Source organism: Podarcis tiliguerta, assembly GCF_965153285.1.
Source record: "Podarcis tiliguerta genome assembly, chromosome: 9".
Lineage (NCBI taxonomy): Eukaryota > Metazoa > Chordata > Lepidosauria > Squamata > Lacertidae > Podarcis > Podarcis tiliguerta.
The window spans coordinates 25,648,744-25,671,886 of NC_139542.1; the positions used below are offsets into that span (position 1 = coordinate 25,648,744).

Sequence of the window (23,143 nt, forward strand, 5' to 3'; positions counted from 1 at the left end):
CACCTGGCCGGATTATGCCCTTATTTGTAATAATGCTTCTTGCTTGCTGGATGGAGAGGTGTGGGTGTACAAAACCGCTGGTTTTTGCATGTCTGTAATTCAGCCTACCTTGCCAAGGTAAGAGTCACATCCATTGCTACACCCACTTTTGTCTTTAGCTCTGCCTGTCACTGGCATGTGGATCTCAGAAGGTTCCCTTCAAGACAATGTGGTCCTCAAACTGAAAAAAGATTCCCCACACCTGCTCTACAGGTGTCCTGTCCATGTTCCCTCCCTGCATCCCAGCTGCTGGGACTATGTACACATAACAGCTGTTCAGGACAAGGACATGTATTTAAGCTACAGTCCTGGGAGGAAATCCCACTGATCTTACTTCTGAGGAGGCATGCATAGAATTGAGCTATTAGTTAGAATAGTTCCCCCATCTTGCCGCTGAACAGCTGAAAGCTTGATTGCCAATTGTCTGAAAGGGCTACAAAGGGTCAGCCTTGGCTGCTGCATGCACAAATGAATAAGGTTTTAAGGTTTGCCTTTTCTTAATATTTTATTTATTTACACCTTCAACAGTGTGTTCCCAGGATGACTAACAATTTAGCAAGAAGCAATTAAGATACAATTTTAAAAATAGACAGAAAATACAAAAAACCCACCATACAACAAAATGTAGAAAATAATAAAATAATGTGTACAAACTAAACATCTGCATCTTAATATATTTCTGTGGATTGCTTTTCCTGTTTTCTACCAAGAGACCTAACCCACAGCTGAAATATGTGCAATGACAATTGGAAAAAATGAAGGATGAGATAAAACCTTCCCACCTAATTAGGACCTTTTTAATGCTGATATTTGTTACAATAATAGGCTTCATTGTGTCTTAGCTAATGTGCTATGATTGTTGCTGTATATTTAAGCACACCAGTATGTTATGAATATTGATTTATTTGTCTTGCATACAGTGTGAATGTGATGTTCGATGTTTGGTGAATGTTTTTGTTGCTGCTTAGTAAATCAGTGAAGAACCTCCTGAAGATACACAAAATACCCTTTAAAAGTGCACATTTGAAATTATGTAGGCATATTACTCTCATGAGATTTTTGTGCATACATCAACAGGAACATTTGGACCTGCGTTATTGCATTCAAATTAAGTAATTATGCTGATTAACAATTGAAATTTCATTAGTTACTAAATGAAGATAAGTGAAGTCTTCCATACAAAATTACCTCCCCTTCCCAGTTCTCATGAATTAGAACTGTTGTAGTAAACTTCTGTTTATTCAAACAAAATGTTAAAACATAACAAAGATCAGATTTTTTTCTCTATATAGTTATAAAAAATGCATATATTTTAGTTCCATTTAACAGCATTTGCAAATTATTGCTATGAATGTTTTTCTCAAGATAGGACAGTGCTAACTGTTTTCTGTATGCTGTGATGCATCTTCTATACTGTATCATGTCAAAACGCAAAGCCATCCCCATTGAACCTCTTCAAGTCCATCATGCTTTTTGTTTGTTCTTTTCATGGTGTAGAATGGAATCACCCCACTGCATGTGGCTTCCAAAAGGGGAAACACAAACATGGTGAAGCTCTTGTTGGATCGTGGAGGGCAGATCGATGCCAAAACCAGGGTGAGTGTTTCTATTCCCTGAATGTCATCCTGCACCTCCTTCCCCCCTTCTGTTTCTTTGTTGGTTTATGCAGGGATCAGAAATATGAAGAGCAATATGCATTCCTTTAGAGATAGCCATTAAGGAAGCCATTGTTTGCATTCAAGTCTTGAGTCCAAAGTTTTTGTTCTATGACTGAAAGGAGAATTTCCATTCGTGGAAGAGGTTGTTTTACTCATGAAAGGAGTAACTCTATGAATGGTAATTCCTTCTGTCCATGGAGCAAAAACTTTGGATGCTGAATGTTCTTGCTTTACAGCTGCCACTTTACTTCAGTGATGTCTCAAAAATTTATTCAGTGCCACCTGATCTTTCAGAGGAAGCTGTCCACTCTTGTTGAACTTCTCAGCGAAACTTCCAAGAGTTCCTAGAATTAATTTATAGACTGTTAACAAGTCAAGCAAGATATGATTGCAGGATCAGGCATCAGACTTGCCATACACCAACCCATATAAATAAGAGACCAATAAGACTGGTTTTGCGTCAAAACAGGCCACTACTTTATTGAATATGGATGGAAGAGGTTTGGCTTGGGAATGGGGCAATCTAAATACTTCTGGCCCGCCCTCCAGAAGTGACACGTCATCAATCCAGGCAGGGGTTCCTAAGACTTAACATCAAAAAGGGTGACCCCCGCAGGGACCGCCATCTGAGAGAATACCTTCAGCCCTGGCCCAGGGGCAGGCAGAGACTACAGCATCCCCTCCGTCCAAAACAAAGGATTGCCCCAATTCCCAACCAGTTGTGACAATAGCTATGAGGTAGGCAAAACCCACCAGGTCAGAGCCAATTAGTCCGGTGGGCAAATTCTTACCCGGCCCCATAAAGAACGGCAACCACCGTAGCCACAGCAAAGTCACTGATTAGCAGCATAAGCCATGGGTGGGTGGGCGAGGAAACCCAGCGCAGGAACAAACGGGCTGTGCCCCAGGTGTAGGCTGCTCAAAAGGGCAAGGGGCGACTCTGAGGGAAGCCCACCATTGGCTCCATCAGCTCTGCCCACTGGCACAGCCCAGGTCCCAGCCTGTACCCCCATTTGCCAAAGCAGGGTGCAGGCTAGGATCTGGTTCCTGATAGGTGGTGGGGGCTTATGCCCCCTCCTCCCATCAGGAAGGGCACTGCAGATTGAATTCCTCTGTCGGGGCCCCAGTGAAGCCTCCTCTGTCCTGCAGTGCTGCGGCACCAAAAGGCGTGAGCGGACTTGTCTTAAGAGTAATTGAGAAACCACAAGCAGAATGCTAATCTTGAATTCAACAGATATAACTTATTTTGGTTTTAAGATTTATTTAGAAGTAAAAGAGAAAGATCTTAGAGCTGAAAAATGGTCCATGGCCCTGGCAAATAATTGCTGGTTGGAGTATTGGACACTGTGTTTGCATACTAGTGTAGAAAAACAAACAGTTGTGTACTGCAGAGAGAGAGAGAGAGAGAGAGAGAGAGAGAGAGAGAGAGAGAGAGATTCATTTATGTATGGAAGGTAGGCAAGAGCAAGTGTCTTTTTTGATTAATGAAGCTTCAGTTCTGGGACAGAGTTACAGACAAAAGTATTTTAGAATCACAGTTTAGGCACCTATTCTATCCAAGCATGAAAGCACAATGTGATTGCACTGGTCACACTTTAATTTGTTATACATTATTCCCCATCTTTTCAATATGCTATATTGCTAAACTGGCTAGATCAAAGTGCAGCCTTGCAATATGCGATCTGTACAGGACCACCTCCAGTTTCTCACAAAGAATCTAATTTTAAAAGTCTTTCATTGTTTGGCTTATCACCCCTGTCAGCTGGGAGCGTCGCTCAAAGCTGCTAGCACACAGACACCCACACAGAACCTAGCGAGTGTCCCAAAGCCCTGGCACCCTCATTTGCACAGGTTTAGCACCATCCTTTCTCTTCGTTCTCAAGGGCACTGCTGACAGTTTCTCAGTGTGGGAGATTCCAGAGCTTTGTGGTTTGTCAATGTCACGCTATTGTGTGGTGTCCTTGTGTCAGGCTTTGATCCGTTTATGTCCACTTTGTTTAACCTTTGCTCTTTCTGCTTAGCTATGGCCATAAGTAAATAGAGCAATTAAAAACAAAATAGGAATGATGTGACACTTGCCAGTTTTCAAGGATACAGTGAGTCTAGCTTCACCATTTGTCAATTGGAGAAGTGAATAGAAAAGCATCTTTATATCCCAGTGATTTAGCAATCTGTAACCCACTTCAAACAACCAGGAAAGCTGCTGCCTCCTCTTTTGGATTCAAACATTGCACCCTATCTGGTAGATGGGACTTGGAGGCCAAACTGCACATTACAAACAAGGCAGTTTCTGAAGGGGACAATTACCTCCTACTGTTCCTCCATTTCTGCTCACAGACTACAGTTTCCCCCACTTGTGTGGTTTAAGAAGCATGTTAACTCATGATAGGGCTCATGACCATAGGGCTCAGAAGGAGGAAGAGAGGCTGTGAGCAGCTTAAGTGCAATACAGAAAATGTTTCTCCTTATTTTCTATGGCCAGAACCTTAGCCACAGACTTTCTGCTGTTAAGAAAAATGTGGCAAACAGCAGAAAACAAAGATGGTATCTGAGTGAACAATAAAAAACCAAGGAAAATCACACTTAAACTCAAGGGAAGGCTTTATTATTTTGACAGAATGTGCAAAATTATCATCGGCAGACTTCATTAATAAATTTGAATTATGTTTCTTTAAGGGTCTTCCCAATATATCTCTTTAGTGATTGCAGTTAAACACAAACCCACTGAATGTTGCTGTTAAACTGAAAGAAAATGGAACCATCGTTCCCTCAGAATTGGCTTTTGATGGTGTGCTTACCGAGCGGAAATCAGAGCAGCCTCTGGATTTCTGCCTTTCCTGGACTTTCCACTTCTAGGTCCAAAACACTTTGTGGTTCGAGGACCCGATCCCCCCCAAAGTGGAATGAATACACAAGGACACGTGATATAAGGTTAACGGGCAAGAAAAGGCCACAACTTTATTGATTACAGCAAGTGAAAAGGTATTGGCTTAGGCATTGGATTACGTCAGCTGACTCCACCCCCTCAGAGAGGGGTGAGTCTGAAACGAGGGGGGTTTATTCACCAGTAGGTGGAGTCTGTTGATGCTAATCCAACTATAGGCTCTCCCCTGATGTCACCGAGGGTCGTGCCATGGCCTCCCGCCAAGCAGGCATCGGACAAAATACATGACCGCCAGATTCCTTTAACGGAATACCCAAAAATTGAAGGCATAGGCGATGGCCACACCTAGCCCTTCGACACCACAACACATTATTCCAATGCCTAACCTACCCACCAATACCACGAAAGTTGTGGCGATTGCTACGAGGTAGGCGAAAAAACCAAAAAGCCTAATGCCAAATGGAAAAAATCCTATCAGGCCCCCCGGACAACCAGGGCGACCAACCTAAGGTCCATAGCAAGGCCAAGGAAAACTAAGACCCTGAGGGAGTGGAGGGTGGGTGACTCGCGACCGGACGACGAAGAGTGAGGCCGAGGAGGGGCTTGCGCTGCAGCATTTAGGCTGCTGTACACGCCCCCTTGGAGGCACCTGGTTGGGTGCCTGCCGATGGGCGTGGGCGCCAGCCAGGTGAGTGGGAGGCGGGGGGCTAACGCCCCCTGCTAGAGGAGGAGCTCGGGCTCCCGCCCACAACCACTCCCCTCTCTTCAGGAGGAGAGTCTTTCTTAGGGAACAGCTGACAATTGCGGAACTGATGAACAAGTCTGCCTGCTGTCTGTAAAGCTTATAAGGCCCCAGAGATTTGCCACAGTACTCTTGTTGCTCTGCTTCCTGGTTGTAGACAGAAAATAGAACCTGGCCATCAAACAGACTGGAATTTTAGCAAGAAGTGAATCTGTCAGTAGAGTTCTACAGCTGGCAGCATGACTCAGTGAGATGTAGAGCACCTCACGAGTCACAAATTGGTGAGAGGATCTGAATTCAGGTACAGCTATTTGAAGAGATTCCTTCTTTATTCATTAATTTATTTGAAAGCTTTTATAAATTGCTTAAAATTTAAAAATCTCTCAGCAGTATACAAAAATAATATAAAAACTATAAAACACAACCACAGAAGCTGTTAAACAACATTGTAAAAACAGATGTGTGTTTGTAAATTGTCTAGAGTTGGGTATTTTTCAATCAAACAGTATATACGTTTTGTTAAATAAAACTAAAACTAAATAAATGAAGGAAGAAAATGAGACAGATCAAAACAGGAATTCAGAAATAAAAGGCCTGGTCAAAACATTATGTCCTCCCAGAATCATTTAATTTTCCTCACTGTGGGGCTCATTGTGGTTTAATCTGAATGGATTTTTCATGATTCAGTAATGAGCTCTGTTTTCACACTGAAGCTGAGCACTGATCTTGTACTCCATAATTTGGTTTTCTCATTTCAGGACACTTGAAGTCTGTGCCTTGATAGGGCATTATTTGAAGGGTGTACATATTGTCACTAGGCTTCAGCTGCCATGGGAAGATAGGTAGGGAACAGGGTTGCCTTAAAGGCAGAGCTGTGCACAAATGGCCTCTCAAAATTCTCCAACCTGTTGGTGAGCAGAGTTTTCAAGGCAACCATTTCACCCTTTTTTCCAGCAGGAATGGCAATTATCCAGCAGTGGATGGGGTTCAATTATCTCCCCCCCCCCTTAATTTTGTTCGTTTGTTTGGAAATATGTGTGCAGGTTGCTGCTGCCAGCAGTGGCAACAACCACTGAGCTGGCACTCCATGGCATTGTGGGGGGCGAAATGGCCATCCCCACAAATAATACATGAAACAATCTTAAGATGCCAACACTCTTTTAATAAAGTTACCGTATATGTAAACAGGCAGTAGTGTTAAGGGGGGGGAATGAGCATAAATATTAATTTACGAGTTAAATTCCTGGAAGAATTGATCAACCATGAATAAAAAAATGCTATGTCAGATTGTTATGCCTAGTTCCAAAAAGTTACTTTACAAATCTCATTCGCAATTCCCTGTCATGTCCACAGTAATAATAGAAGCTTATGGGTTTTTGCAATAATATGTTTGAGATTATGTTGGGCAAGGAGAGAGGAAGTGTTTGCTTGCTTGATTTGCTACTTTGATACACCTTTACTGGTTTGACTGAGGACGTGGGCCTGTAAGGTAGTAGCATGTTCCGTACAGCTTTTATCTTATCTCAGGTGGCTTTCACATTTTGTATTAGAGCCCCAAACAGGGAGCCAGAGGAATAAATTATTTCCTTTGTGTCTCTACCCTATATTTTAGACATTCTTTGGTTAAGCAGTGAAGTTGTGCTTCTACAAAACAAGCTAGAAGTTTCATGGCAGCACCTTCAGGAGTGGGAGAACTGAGATCCCTTTGCTTACAGGAAACCACTGCCCCACTAGTGTTCCTTCCTAGCCACTGGAGCCAAAGAGGAGCTACACCAGGGCTACAATGGGCTATTATTCTGGTTTTGCTACTTTCAGTGTATTTCTGGGATCCAGAAGCTGTAACTGCAGCAGTCAAGCGACTTTCAACTAACAAGGGTTTATTTTGCTGCTATGGACCAGGGGTAGGAACCTGTGGCCTGACAGATGTTGCTGGACAACTGTTGGCTGTTTCTAATGAGTTGGACTCATGTTAAGCTTGTGGTCCACTAAGACCCCTAGATCCTTTGCACATGTGCTACTGGAATGTCAGGTGCCCCCATTTTATAATTTTGCAGATGGTTCTTCCTGCCTAAATGTAGAACTTTACCTATTGAAATTCATTTTGTTCATTTGGGACCAGTTCTCCAATCTGTTAAGGTAATCTTGAATCCAAATTTGTCTTCTGTGGCATTAGCTGTCGCTCCCAGTCTGGTGTCATCTGCTAAATCCCCCATCTATGCTATTTATCAGGATGTTGAACAACAATGGGCCCAGGACAGAACCCTGCAGCACCCCACTTGTCACTTTTTCCCAGGATAATGAGGAACCAGGAGTGAACTCTTTGGGTTTGGTCAGCCAATCATCTACAAATCCACTTAAATTTACCTTGTTCAACCCACATTGTACCAGCTTCCCTGCAAGAATATCATGGGGGACTTTGTCAAAAGCCTTACAGAAATCAGCATTTCCTGATCTTTTGATAGATGTGCAGCTAGTGCAGGTGTTTTACCAGTGATGTCCTACATTGTTGGTCACGTACTGCCATCAGCAGTCTGGCTGCTTCATTCCACACCAGCTGGAGCTTCTGGTTCATGCCCAAAAGAGTGTGTTTCAGTAATCCAGCCTCAGGGTTCTGAATGCATGGACTACAGAGGTCATTAAGCCTTAAGTTCTATTCCATACTATTTTCAATACTTGGTTGCAAGTAACTCTTGTTGAATTGAGTCCTATGGAGTTCATGGGTATGTTTGCAAATCTGTTCCAAAACAACATCTAATATGACTTGGGTAAATTTATTTTCTTTTGTGTGCCTTCCTTCTGTCCCTTTATATAGCAGTGTCCTTCAGAGTTTACTTTAAACACAATTATTCTCTCCACGTTTCTTTGCTCTCTGAGGTCTGGAGTCACCTAGGATGCACTCAGTTCTCTAAATCTTTCATAGACTTGTCTTTTGCTAACCGTCATGTTCAGTGGCAGAGAAGCCTTGCAAGTGCTTTGGGACAGGATGTTCTTCTGCAGCAAAGAGACGGTGCTGTCACAGCAAGTTTGCCAAATGGTTGTTAGGGCCTGCTTGCTTTTCAGCCTTAAATTAAGGCTTCTTCCACTGTTGATTCCACGTTATGTTTTTAAGGTCTTCCATTGCCCTTTTAGTTCCCCCCTTGCCCAAACCTCCGTAGCACTATATTTTTTACCCTGTTTCAAAAGTAACCTGAGGCAACACAGGTATTCCAAAATAGTGGAGAAAGATATTGGCAGAAAATGCTTCTTCTCTTTCTTCTACTTAAGAACTAGAGACTGGTATACATTGCCACAGCCATGTGGAAGCTGCTAGAAAATAATTATATCCATAGGGATAGGGAGAGTGGCAGCTGATCGCTTTGGTTACCTGAATTCTGTAATGTCTCTTCATGCCACATCTTCATAAGTGGTGATGGGCCTTAAATGATACCATGTGATTTGAGTGACAATTAGTTCCCCAAAGATACCCCTCACATTAAAGGCCCAATTTTGCTGCAGGGTTTTTTTTGGGGGGGGAGGGTGTTCATAGGTGAAGAATACTGTATTCCATGAGCACAAGAGTGTTGGGTATGATAAACATTTCACTGTTTTTGCTTTTTTAAAGGATGGACTGACTCCACTTCACTGTGCTGCGCGAAGTGGACACGACCAGGTTGTAGAACTGCTCCTAGAACGAGGTGCTCCACTGCTTGCCAGGACCAAGGTGGGTAACTCACAATAGAAGAGACCTTAGACATTGGTCTGGTTTTGAAATATCAAGGTAGATTACAGTACTTATGCACAAAGCATAAAATCTGGAATGTGAGTAAATTGTGGTACAGACATATATGGCAATACTCTGCTGTATTCCTGCACATAAACACAAGCAGGCTTTAACTCAGGCCACCACACACCAGCCTGGAGAATGAGGTCTAACTTAGATTAGTGCTTTTGTACTGTTCTTTATGCATAGGGATGTTTTCCTGCATTTTCTCCCACAACCAGGAGGGTGCTTGACAAAGTCACGTGAGAATATCTCAGAGGAACCTTGTTCAATTCACATTTCTGGAAATGTGGTAGACAGCAGGTTGGGTCCAAATTAGGGATACAGGAGCATTCCCTTGTTTGCCCTCCATGGGTATGTCACTTTGCATGCATTCCAAGCAAATGTGCACATATCCTTGAGGGTTGTGTACCCCTTCTAACCAAATAATTGGGCAATTCCTAGTCAGTGTGCTGTGCTTTTACTATTCCAGTAGGGTTTGTAAGTTATTTTCTTCTGGTGCAGCAAGGGTGCTCACATTATTGGGCATAAATCAGTCATATCTATTAATTTCATTGGGCTCCATGTAAGACTAGCATTGGATACCACCCTGTGAATCTAATGCAGTTTTGAACTTTGGTCTTATGTCTTGTGCAGAATGGACTCTCTCCACTTCATATGGCTGCCCAAGGTGACCACGTGGAGTGTGTCAAACACCTACTGCAGCACAAAGCTCCTGTCGATGATGTCACGCTGGATTACTTGACTGCCCTCCATGTTGCTGCACACTGTGGCCACTATCGCGTCACCAAACTTCTGCTGGACAAGAGAGCAAATCCAAATGCTCGTGCTCTGGTAAACCTTTCCTGTACCTCTACTGGAACACAAGGGGTCTTTGGACATTCTCCTCCACACATGCAGTGAATGCATGAAAAGGACTCAGTGCTTACTGACCTCTGCCCCTGATGTTAGCATGCCTACTGCCTCTGCCCCCAGTGTCCATGCAGCTTGCATGGGCATTATGGGGGCAGGGCCACTTGGATGACGGGTGCCAGGGCTGAAGCCAGCAAGCACATGGTTCCCCTTCCTGCTCCACACATTCAGTGTGGAGGGGGAGCATCTGCAGAGAGCCACAGTCACATTGATCCAGCTGCTTCTTGTGACTGTCCGAACTCTCATGTGTGCATGCAGTTTCTACCTCTTCAGGGGGTTCCTCATTGTGCCCTGCAATAAAGGGGTACACATTGCATTCTGTATTGAAAGGAGTGTGTAGTGAGCTACGCAAATGACAATCTAATGGTTCTAATGTGTGATTCTAGACATTGCAGTCTCTGCCACTGCCTAATAATTCTAATTCAGTAGGTATGTTCACACTGAACTCATATTTGCTTGCAGGAGGTTGCAGCCTTTATGAGGGGAGGCAAGGAAACTAGATCTATTAGCAGGTGGCTTTGGGCTTCTCTTCCCCTCCCAACCCCCTCCTCCCCCCAAGCCTCCCTTGCCTCACAGCAAACTATTTGTAAGGTCCACTCCATTTCAAAAATAGTTTGTATTATGGTGAACATCAGTGGTTAAAAATAAAATCCACCAAGTCAATGCAAGCCCCTTGCGTGTGTCCAAGCAGCTCTCCGAATTCTGGCCGAAGTTATCTGCAGTGCATTAACCATCCTCGCAGCTGCCATATAGTCTCTTTAATATTTCAGCACCATGGATTCTAAGGCTGCAATACAACCCCACTTACAAAGAAGTAACCATGAGTTGTCCATTAGGATTGCAGCCTAAGTAGACTCCACCCTATGCTGATTATTAATTGGCATTTAAAACAGGCTGTGTTTGAAATTCAGGTTTCCAGACTGTTGACGTAATTGGCATCAATTGGCTTATGGCTCAGACAATTCAATTGATATGCCCCTCTAAAGGAAGAATTATATTTTTATGATGTATAATAGGTAAGCTGTTGTTGTTGATGGCTATTCTCACAACTTTACTTGTATTATTTATTCTAGCCGATACACTCATAAGTTTAAAGCAGCTAAAATTGCAGTTAATTGACTAAAACAGCTCTGTTTGGAAACTACGTAAAGAGAAGGATCTTCTGTTTCTTTGATGCTATGTGAACATTTGGTTTAACAGAAGCTGCTAATATCACTTCCCATCAGTTGTCATGTTTGCCTATTTCCAAAACAGGACTATTTCTGAACTAGAAATAGTTCAGAAATAGTGTATCTAAAAATTAAGTAGCTTCACAGTTAATATAAAAAGAAAAGAAGAAGAAGATTTTTAAAATGGCACTTTAATTCTTAGTGTCCTCATTCTTTACAGAGTTCTGATGCTGAGTGCTTCATAAAAAGCCATTTGAAGAACACTGGCCTCCTAGTGGCACAAAGTAATACACACAACAGCAAGCCTTAATCAAAACCTTGTTGTATATTGCTGCATACATACATAGATACATAATAATCCAACTTGCAACTTGAACGGAAAAATGTTGCTTGTGTTGGCTTTCAGTTCATGGTCTCTTTATTGACATGTGCAATAGTCGCGCTTTGGCATCCCACTTCAAATGTTACTTTTGGCATGTCAAATAGTGAATTTTGCATGGGGTGGCAAAAGTGCACAGGTTAAAGCTGCCAAGTGTAGTGTCAGCCTGAGAAAGGGGTTGCTCATGCTTGCCCTGTCCCCAGAGGTTTGTGAAAGAGAAAGCCCTAGCATATATGGTCCTTTAAGCAGTAGCTGTGTCATCTGATATCAGAAAAGAGCCCTGTTCTCGATTTTTCCATGATAAACCAGATGACTCCGCTTTTATTTTTATTTTATTTATAAAACATACACACACAATGTATGATTTCACATTTCCAAATGAAACAACAGATAATTCTGGTGTGTTTCAACAGATTTTTAAACTATTAAATTACTGAACTTAGTCATTAGAGACCAATGTCACACCTAAGCTAATTGCCAAACATAAGTGGCTTCAGTCAGGAGTGGTGATATGTTTTCATTACCTTTTAGCAACTGTTAGAAAAAGAACAGCCAAGCAACAACACCATTCATTCTCGCTTCTCTAACACAGACATTAATTAGTGAGACAGTTAAATCAGAGTAAATCAGAGATGTGAAGAGATGCCCCCCCCCATTTTGTCCCTAATGTTTAAAATAAAAAGAAGGGGGAAAGTTATGGAGTATTTACTTTCAAAATGGTTATGTGTGAAGGACTTTTCAAAATGGTATTTTAAAATCATAGTGCTGTAAACCATATTTACACATTTTGGGATAGCACTATTTTTCATGTGAAGATCACCACACAAATTGAATTGCAGATGGGACACCATTTTGTATTTTCAAAAAGGCACTTTAGCTTCACACATTCTGTGTCTTCACTCATGCTGGGATTAAATGGGAATAAACTGGCCCTGGAGTATATGCTTTTCCAGTATGTCAGAACCTGACGTTACTGAAGAAAATCTGATAATCTAACGCTGTATGAGAACTGAGGGGTGCATGCTATAACTAACATGATTGTCTTTTGCACAGAATGGTTTTACTCCACTGCACATTGCTTGCAAGAAAAATCGCATTAAAGTCATGGAACTGCTGGTGAAATACGGGGCTTCTATCCAAGCTATAACAGAGGTAGAGAAATTTCCTAAAGAAGCATCTCTCCCCACTATTTCTTCCTTCTCTTAGTTCCGCACTCTCCTTTTAAATAAATGAGGAAGATCCTAAAGGCGCTCTGCAGAGGAGTAAAATTGCTGTTGCTTTATTTCACAGTCGGGCCTTACACCAATACATGTGGCTGCATTTATGGGGCATTTGAACATAGTTCTCCTTCTGCTGCAGAATGGAGCTTCTCCAGATGTCACTAACATTGTGAGTATGGCTTACATCTGAGTAATCATAGTTTTGCTGCACTGCCATGTGTGTTACCCAAAATGTTACATTTGGTATAGTTAATTTATTAAACTTCCCTATAAATTTGTCTTGTATAAATGCATACAAAAGGGGGGGGGAGGATGTATTTTTATTTCTTTTGCTCTTCTGTCTGTCTTTGGTTTAGTTATTATATATAGATATATATTTAACACCTCGATGAAGAAAATCTTAAGTGTTTAAGATGCAATGTTGCTTTGAGCCTGTGTGGTGTACTGGTTAAAGTGTTGGGCTAGGACCTGGGAGACCAGAGTTCAAATCCCCACTTGGTCGTAATACACTTGGGCCAGTCACTCGGCCTAGCCTATCACACAGGGTTTTGTGGGAATTAAATGGTGAGGAGGAGGAGGAGAACCACCTTGAGCTCCTGGGAGAAAAAGGTATTATATAAACGCAATAGATTAACAAATTTCAGGTTCCTTGACTTAAAAAAAAATGACACCTTTGTGGTGTTGGCAGACTTGACTATAGTAATAAGTGTTTGTGTACATAAACAAACATACCTCTATGCTACCACAAATAGTCTTCAAAATAAACTTTGATTAAAAAATTGAATGCCCTTGAAAGAAAATAATTCATTCTAAACATGTTTACATGGAAGTTAGTTGTTCTGAATTCATTGAGATTTAGTTCCTAGTAAGTATAAGATTGCAGCCCAAATCTAATTACGTGTCAGATTCAACTTTTGCCTGTGCTATTTGCCAAATGCTTAAATCATCCAAGTGTAAAGGCAAAATAGCCTTTTATAAGATTGCTTAAGTGAAGCCAGTCCTAATTCTCTATTTATACATACAGTTAATTTTTCCATGTATAATTTATTCATGGAAATTAAGTTAACAAAATTACAGCTGAGAAAATAACCAAGGAGCATAAAACAGACGGTAAAAACATTTTCAATGTGATGTTTTTAATACCTAATTATTGTTTGGTATTATCATTCGGGTGGTGCTGTGGGTTAAACCAACAGAGCCTAGGGCTTGCTGGTCAGAAGGTTGGTGGTTCGAATCCCTGTGACAGGGTGAGCTCCCGTTGCTTGGTCCCTGCTCCTGCCAGCCTAGCAGTTCGAAAGTACGTCAAAGTGCAAGTAGATAAATAGGTACCGCTCCAGCGGGAAGGTAAACGATGTTTCCGTGCGCTGCTCTGGTTTAATCATGTTGAGCACATGACCCGGAAGCTGTACGCTGGCTCTCTCTGCCAGTAAAGTGAAATGAGTGCTGCAACCCTACAGTCATCCATGACTAGACCTAACGGTCAAGGGTCCCTTTACCTTTACCTATTATCACTTAAACCTGACAGTTGAATCAGTTATTGTTTTCAGAAATTTAATTTAACTTGAATGGTCTGCAAAACTAAAAGTCTCGTGGAGATTAATGGAACCATTCTAATGTGAATAATACGTTTTGGATTATGTAGATCTGTAGATACATCTGGAACTAGAAACAGAGAGATTCTAGCAGGATTCTTAGCAGGCTAAGTATAGCAGCTGACCTGAAATAAGCATAATCTACCATGGCCCTTTGCTTCTGTCTCCTCCCTACTCTTCTTGTTGTGTGTCAGCTTTGATGCAGAGATCATGGTTTGCATCAAGCCATATGCTATTACATCCAAACCAGGGAAGTCTGGTATAATACAAGTCAAGATCACCACATCAAAAGTCTTGCCTTATGGAGTAGGGAGGTGTGTGTTGTTAGAATGCTTGGGAATGGCTTAAGAAATACCGTATTTTTCCATGTATAAGACTAGGATTTTTTCCTAAAAAATAATGTCCAAAATTTGGGGGCGTCTTATACATGTATAGATCTCCCCCCATTTTCTTAAATTGGAGTCCCCCAAAATAGGGGGTGTCTTATAGATGGGAAAATATGATAATTATTTATAAATTATTTATAAAGCTGTGAATGCACACCTAAATGCAAACTATGCGTGCAGAGATTGTTTTGTTCCAAGTCTACAGGCAAGAGTATTTAGCAGGAGTATAGGGATAGGGAAAGGACCCCTGGGCAGTTAAGTCCAGTCAAACCTGACTATGGAGTGTGGCGCTCATCTCGCTTCAGGCCAAGGAAGCTGGCGTTTGTCCTCAGACAGCTTTCTGGGTCATGTGGCCAGCATGACTAAACTGGAGTAGTGATGGTTGGAATAGAGTATCTGTTAATCAACTTTAGGGAGCTTACCTAGATGAGGGATAACCCTTGTATTTCCTGTGTGGGAGATACTTTTGGGGAGGGGATTTGTTTGTTAACATAGTTTAGGCCAGGCATGGCCAAACTTGACCCTCCAGCTGTTTTGGGACTACAACTCCCACCATCCCTAGCTAACAGGACCAGTGGTCAGGGATGGTGGGAATTATAGTCCCAAAACAGCTGTAGGGCCAAATTTGGCCATGCCTGGTTTAGGCAAAACCCTCTCACATACAGCAAGGAGAAGAGGGCCGGGAGATAATTGCAGCATATACTCTGTGGCCCAGATCGATCTTGTCCTCTTGCTTATCTCTGTGTTGTGCTCTGTCCTTGCACCCCCGGTTGTAGGAGTAGCATGAAAGTTAGCTGTTGGGTATTTGTGTTTGGAGTCCTGAACACAAAATACCTGTGTTAGTTATGCAAAGAGAAATTTTATCAGTGTTTTCCATACATTTATTCTGAGCCCAGGCTGCTTGCACAGGGTGGTTCCTTTTTGTATAAAGTCCCCTTTTTACTTTGTTCACATAACCAAGTTCCCTCTTGTGTGACCTAAGTATGCTCAACCACCAGAGAGATGATCTGGTCATGTTTTGACCTATCAACTGAATTATAGTCTCTTCATCAGGAGGTTATATATTGCTGGTTGTGAGCAGGGTTATTCCTCTCCTGTCCACATCTCCACCCTATTTGGCTGCTGATAGAGACAAGATTGAGGTGGAGATGGGTGAGGCAAGGCAGAACTCAGGCTGGGTACAGGGTGAGGGTCAGGCTAGATACTGGGCAAAATGTGCTAGTTCAAGGTGAGGGAAAGGGTTCCCACTGAATGCAGGGCTCAGGCTGTGCTCTAGAAACATAGCAGTTCAATGTTACTTCAGCAAGGAGCAAATTGGGACTCAGCCCTATATAGAAGCAGCAATAGGTGCATCCTAAGTGTGAGTTCCAAAGCAGAAAGGTGCTGCTTTGATTGAAGGGGCCCAACTACCCCTATCCTCCTTCTGGGTCTTCAATGATGTCATCATAAGTCCAAGAACAGCAGCGCCAGGTTCTCTGGCTGGAGGGATAGTGCCCCCCCCCCGATTGGTGAAGATTAATCTAGCCTCTTGTTTCTAGATATATGGCCCTCAAAGACATGCTCAGCAGTGGCATTTTAGGAGGAATTGCTAAATGGAATCATAGTTGGAAGCAGTGGGTTTTTTCAGGGGGTACTCAAGGGTACGCAGTACAGGCACTGTTTTTGGTTGTTGTAGTTGTTAAAATTGTGACACTTATTGTAACAACTTCATGGTGAGTATCAGCACCTATTTTTCTAGAAAAAAACACTGGTTGGAAGGGACCCTGAGGGTTATCTAGTGTAACCCCCTGTGATGCAGGAATCTCAATGCATGGTCCCCCATCCAATTTGAAACCATATTGGATCTTTCTTAGCTTTGCAAATGTGCTAGCACTTTTATTGCTGCATCACTAGGAGGACATTCATCACTCATGTTCTGCCTCCATGGTCAGAGGCATTGCTGCCAAATACCAGTTGCTGGAGATCACAGAGCTCTTGCACTCATGTTACAGATTTTCTGCAGGCATCTGGTTGACCCATGGGCGAATAGGATGCTGGGATAGACGGGCCATTGGCCAAATCCAGCATAGTTTTCTTACGGTCTTACTAGCTTTGCATTACTGACATTTTGGATATTAGGAGTAGAGGCTTTGCTTCCATTGCACTGACCATTGACCAGTATGAATGAAACTAATAAGGTTTTCATTCGGGTGGCTAACACATTAAAAAATCTGGGGTTGGTTTTTTTTCAGCGTGGTGAGACTGCATTACATATGGCTGCTCGTGCAGGACAGGTGGAAGTGGTGCGCTGCCTCCTGAGGAATGGCGCACTAGTTGATGCCCGAGCAAGGGTAGGTGTTTTCATATATCTACCTCTGCACTTTATTACAAAAACAGAAGAGTTTCTGAGTGTGCTATCTACAGGTCGTCCCCCTGCCCCCCACTCCCAGCCCTTGGGTAATTTTGTAGATTTATTTGTAGTGGAGAAAACATTCTGTATGTATCTACCTTTGGAACACATCTAGAATAATTATTTGAAACTGGGGGAAATGAGGCTTCATCTTTAATAACAACAGTCCCACTCTAACTTCTGTCCTGCTTTGAGTTGTAGGAGGAACAGACCCCATTGCATATTGCCTCTCGCTTGGGTAAAACAGAAATTGTCCAGCTGTTGCTGCAACACATGGCACACCCAGATGCAGCAACTACTAATGGGTATACACCGCTGCACATCTCCGCCCGAGAAGGTCAAGTTGATGTAGCATCAGTTCTTTTGGAAGCAGGTGCAGCACACTCTTTGGCTACCAAGGTAAAATCTGAAGTTTTGGTACAAACCGTCTAATAGTGAGCTGGCTAATGCTAGTATTGAACTTCCATTAAGTTTTCATCAAGTCGCTCTCTGTAGATCATGAATAAGGGTGCTTGCTTAATTTGACTGCTGTGAATTCTGATATGAACTGACGTGATGCACACCTTCCAGATTGGAATTGACAGCGCAGTTCTATAAGTTCCAGTCATCTGAAAGGTATAGAGCAGGTCAGGTCATATCAGAATTCACAACCATCAAATTAAGCAAGCATCCTTATTCCTATACAACAGATAGAGAGACCTGATGAGGAAAGATGAGGATTTGATGAAGCACTTGGTGTCTACTCAGAAGGAAGATTGATTGAGGTCAATGGGTCTTACTCTCAGAAAATTCTTAGTATCAGAATATATTTAGAAATGTGTATTTTGAGTAGGGATGGGGGAGAAATTAAATTCCATTTCATTTAAGGCCAAAGCTACCCAATTTACACCTTCCAAAACAATATAAGAACCAAAACACAGCCAATCTTCAAAATTCCAGTTCTCCGAATTTTGCAATGCAGTTCTTCAGCCAAATAATGTGTACAAAACTTCATGTACTAAAATAAAAGTGTACATTAAAATGCATATATATTACTAAAAGTAACATACAAAATGCTTTATTATTAGGGAAAATATGCTTTGTAAGTTTTTTTGTGTGTATTGGAAGAAATTCATGTTAAAATTCAGATGAATTTTCTTGAGGAACTTATTTTCTTTAAAAAACACACACAAACTGATGTGGAAATGTGGGAAACTGAAGATGGAAAAATCAGAAACAGGGAGAAACTGAGATTGATTAATTAATTCATCCCAAATATTGAGAAGAAAGGTACATTTAAAAGTGAATTTTCATGCAGGTTCTGGAAAAAGTGGAAATAGGATAGCAAGGGCTTATTTGTGAATACAAGAGTGACATGAACCAGAAGTAGCCTGATTTGTACATCTCTAAATATGAATAATAGTAGAGCTATAGTTAAGTTAGAAGTGGCTGGCACAGTGGAGCGGTGTCCTCCTGGCACCAGTGTCACTGCTTCTCTGGACAGGGCAAGGCAGTAGTGCCCAGGTGCACCAAAGGATAGAGTTCATTGCCTCCATTGTTGTTGTGCCAGCACAGTTCTGATCTCGCTGCTATCACTGCCCAGTCACCACTCAGGTAAGTAGTAATGGTGTTGGCATTGAGAGAGTGAGTCTGCAGCACCACTCCTGAGTTAGACCAAAGTAAATTCTCCAAAAGCAGTCTTCCCTCCAGACGTTTCAGTGGTCATGAGTTGGAATCCAAAAAAGTATGGAGAGCACCAGCTTGAGGAAACCTGCTTGTAAGCACTGTAAAGTAAAAGCAGTTTATAATACATTTAATATGTGCATAAACTGAGTGATATCTGATAGAGCTACCATTGCCATATTGCCTTGTTCACCTTAGCATATCACTTTCTAAGTGCCGGTTTCCCAAAACTGGCACAGTGATTCAGAGCAAGAGGTGTTTGATCACAGGCAGATGATTATTAAGACAGCTAAAATACATGGGGTGAATGTGTGTGTGACTTGTATTCAGATGATTAATTCTTAAACAGTTGCTTGATTTAGACCTGATGAGTTATTTAAATAGCTGCATTCATTGTTCCCTAGTAAAGAATATGGGTTGTTACAAAAGAGGATGCTCCACCCAGTACGGAAATTGGAGGTGAAATGGTTTTACACCAGTTAAAAGAAGTGAAGACATGTTGAAGATATGACATGAGTTCAAGTTTATCAATAGTCCACACACCTTCAAAGTTGACATGAGAATTGTGTACAGGAACCTGCTGATAGTGCAGAGTATTTTGACCTACAATTCCTATTACCAAATCCACAAATTGCTTTTTTCAGACTCCTGAGAGTTTAGGAAACAGTCAGGGGGTACTGTGAAGGCAGTTGCTGAGAAGGAATATCTCATAGCAAAATTGAATGCATACACAGATACTGCATGTCAGATACTGCATATATACAGTATACACACACTCAACACACACACCCTGCCTTTCAACATGTATTTGGTAAGTGGTATGTCTTAATTTTGTAAGTTGTGTTCATTTACTTTTTGTAGAAAGAAAGAAAGAAAGAAAGAAAGAAAGAAAGGCGTCTATAATAACTTCAGATAATAATAATTCTCAAAATAATAAAATAATAAAATAATAATAAAATAATAATTCTCAAAGCAGCTTACAAAAAACTGAAACCTACAATATGCAAATTTCAAAATATAAATTAAACTTCAGGTTAGAACAACATTGATGGTGTAAAGGCCTCCTGAAATAAAACTGTTTCACTTGGCACCTGAAACTTAGCAGACATAGTGCCTGCATGGGATATTTCCTTTTAGGGGTGGAAATATTTAGCAAGTTGGGAAATATTCTATGGACCCTTGGGAAGTTATGATTAATTATTTTCAGTTCCTTTAATGATAAAATTTGATTTTAATTTGAGGGCTAAGGATTTATTGCATTGAGAATATGTAGGGATTGTTCTTTAAAACCAAGTAATTAAGATTATATTAATGTTTTTGGTTTTTTCCACCTGTACATTTTTAGAAAGGATTCACACCTCTGCATGTGGCAGCTAAATATGGAAGCATTGATGTGGCAAAACTCCTGCTGCAGCGCCGTGCATCTCCTGATTCATCTGGAAAGGTAGGGATTAGTGTCTGAATTTGCTTTTCCCAGTCAATACTGTTAATAATTTTCCATTGCAGTTATTAGAAGTAGCTCTTATTTATATATTAGTTTTTTATACATTAATATAAATAAAATGCAACTGATGATCCCAAGAGTGTCATAAATTAATTTTTGACACCAAAAAGGACTTGTATGTGCAGAAGTGTGGTTAACAAACACTGAAATATCATGAGCATTGCAGAAAACAAATCTGAAATATTATATTAGTCAATTAATGACATGCAGTTGACAGACAAATTTTATTCCACAATTGTAGAATTAGGTAACAAATCAGGAACTTATATGGGGAAATGGTTAAGAGACTCAGGGCAGGAATTAAATACAGCAGAAAGTAGCTGGATAGGGGTTAATTTTTTTAGCAAGAATGATATCCATAGTTCTGAAATTATTTTTTAAAAAAACTTTTAATCAATAGTATCGAACTCCATATAAACTAAGTCAAATCTATCCAAATACACAAAGCAGTTATCGGAGATGTAATAGCCTTCAAGCAGATTTCATGCATGCATCTTAGCACTGTCTAATTATTCATATGGAACACTTTGCACAATCTTATTGTAAAAGTTTTGGTTTATTGCCAGCACTGCTGGTCCCAAGTCAAATTTCCTACTCACTCTCCACAATATCTGTAGGTAAAGCTTCTCCATGTTTCTCTGCCAGCTACAGCTGATTATGTGCAATAGTGGCAGGGAATGAAATCAGAGCAAGTTGAACTAGATAGCACACAGCAGGTGGGAGAGAACTTGATAGGGCTACCATTTTCAGCAGAGTTCGTGTTCTCTGTAATGTAAATTTTTGTTCTGATTACATAAACATGTAATTCCACATTGACTTCTCAGTAGTGAGTCTGGTAGGATAAAAGTACAGTGATATGGATCAAGTCCCCCCCCCCCAACTTGACAAATGATTCTGTTGGTAAGACTGAATTATATTGTTTTACTCCATTCTGTAATTCATATTTGAGCCTCATTAGCCTACAGGGCATAGTAGTGTGGTTAAAGTTGTAAAATAGATAAACTAGGGCAATTTAAATTAATTCTTAATAGCCTATCCCCTTTCAAAGCAAAGCCCCTTAACTAATGATTTCTTTAATGCCCTTTCTGTTCCTAAGCAACTTTTCTAATATGAAAATAATTCACCCTGAGTTTGATGTTTATGTTGTGCTGTTATCAGTCAATCGCTTCTTATTTAACATATTTTTTTTGTAATGTAACGGTAGCTTGAAGCAGAGCTAACCATCACTTAATGCCATAACATAAACCCGCCCTTTCCAGAATGGCCTCACCCCCCTCCATGTTGCTGCTCATTACGACAACCAGAAGGTGGCCCTACTGTTGCTGGAGAAAGGTTCTTCCCCCCATGCTACTGCCAAGGTGAGATTTCCCATTCCATTCCAGACTGTTTCCTTGGAGTTCTGACAGTATAGGTGATGCTTATCTGTTTTTATCTATGAAATAGTTACATTAAAATTGCATACTGTCTAACAGAAGTAGACCTTTAAGCTTTAGGGGGAAATCTCCAGGGACTGACAGGATTTAAGAAAAGCCATTGCATGGTCCTGTTCTTGAATAATGTGCAAACCTTTGAGGATTTCACTACTGACTGGTGTCACAAAAATATCCCATGCTCCTGTGATCTGACACAAGAATCCCTGGCTGATTTCTTGCTTGCTGAAGAATATTCCTCCCTTAGGTGGAAGATTTAGACTCAGTAAAAGTAAGAAAAGAATGGTCATTTTCTGGAGAAATAATGAATTGATATTTATTGTGAAAGAAAACAGACATTACAAATAGATATTAATTCAAAGCAACTGGTTTTTAGAATGGATATACCCCTCTACATATTGCTGCTAAGAAGAATCAGATGCAAATAGCCACAACCCTGCTGAACTATGGAGCAGAGACCAATATTTTGACCAAACAAGGAGTGACTCCACTTCACCTGGCCTCTCAGGAAGGTCATGCTGACCTGGTGAACTTACTTTTGGAGAAAGGAGCTAATATCCACGTGGCCACAAAGGTAATGCCTTCTTGTTAATGGAAATAAACCCACCTAATGCTATCTGGAAAATGAAAGAAGGGATAGTATTGTGACACAGTTAACAAAAACGTATTATTGTATGTTGAATATGCAAAAACAGATAAATATGTTTCTATCCCCATAAAATCTGGATAGTAGAAGCTTTCTAAAACGCTTGCTTGGTTTTTGGTCCTGTACCTAGGCAGTTCTCATGGCATGGTTCTCTGCCTATAGAATACAGAGGAGTTTTTCATGCATTTATTATGTTGGTGCTGCGATGTTGTTGGTGTGACTGTGGGAGTTGGTCAGTTGTGTAGGGAGATCTGTTCTTGGAAGGTTTCGTTCATTCTTGAGAGGAAGGCCCCAAAGGATTGTGATGGACATTTGCTCATTGTCCTCATAGGATGTTCTTCAAGATGTTCTCCTGTTCAATATGTGTATGAGGCCCCTGGCCATAGCATTCAGTGCTATCAGTTCTCTCATGCTATCCAACTCCACCTTTGGCATTCATCTTCTTCACATCTATGCTTGCTGCTCTTTCATTTTGGGCCATAATTGGGGATTGGCTGTGAGTGAGCTTCCTAGAATTAAATCTAGTCATGGCGGATGTGATAGACAGAATGATAGCTGGCAGTCTTTCTGACTTGTAAGTGATTAAGATTCCTTCCATTGATGGGATTCAGGCCCCCTGGTAGCACTAGTTCACAGCCTCAGGATGTTCATGGTGAGAAGACATCTTCTCTTCAATGAAGACATAGCTACTGCCATGCATGCCTTTGTATGCCTGAGGCTTGACTGTGGTAATAGGTTTTATGTTTGGTTGCTGCTGATGCTGTCTCAGAA

At 41.2% G+C, this 23,143-nt stretch overlaps 1 protein-coding gene across 50 annotated transcripts in view; it reads left to right on the forward strand.

The window, feature by feature from the left end:
* ANK2 (ankyrin 2) overlaps nucleotides 1–23,143 on the forward strand; it is a 313,351-nt gene that overhangs the window by 220,929 nt on the left and 69,279 nt on the right. For 45 of the 50 annotated variants that reach the window (XM_083456942.1, XM_083456952.1, XM_083456921.1 and 42 more), the window contains 10 exons: nucleotides 1,537–1,635; nucleotides 8,925–9,023; nucleotides 9,720–9,917; nucleotides 12,597–12,695; nucleotides 12,834–12,932; nucleotides 16,973–17,071; nucleotides 17,332–17,529; nucleotides 20,138–20,236; nucleotides 21,556–21,654; nucleotides 22,103–22,300. In XM_083456942.1, coding sequence (XP_083313068.1) covers nucleotides 1,537–1,635; nucleotides 8,925–9,023; nucleotides 9,720–9,917; nucleotides 12,597–12,695; nucleotides 12,834–12,932; nucleotides 16,973–17,071; nucleotides 17,332–17,529; nucleotides 20,138–20,236; nucleotides 21,556–21,654; nucleotides 22,103–22,300 — 1,287 coding nt within the window. The remainder of the gene's footprint in view (nucleotides 1–1,536; nucleotides 1,636–8,924; nucleotides 9,024–9,719; nucleotides 9,918–12,596; nucleotides 12,696–12,833; nucleotides 12,933–16,972; nucleotides 17,072–17,331; nucleotides 17,530–20,137; nucleotides 20,237–21,555; nucleotides 21,655–22,102; nucleotides 22,301–23,143) is intronic. The other 5 variants (XM_083456953.1, XM_083456929.1, XM_083456944.1 and 2 more) reach the window with 1 other exon arrangement.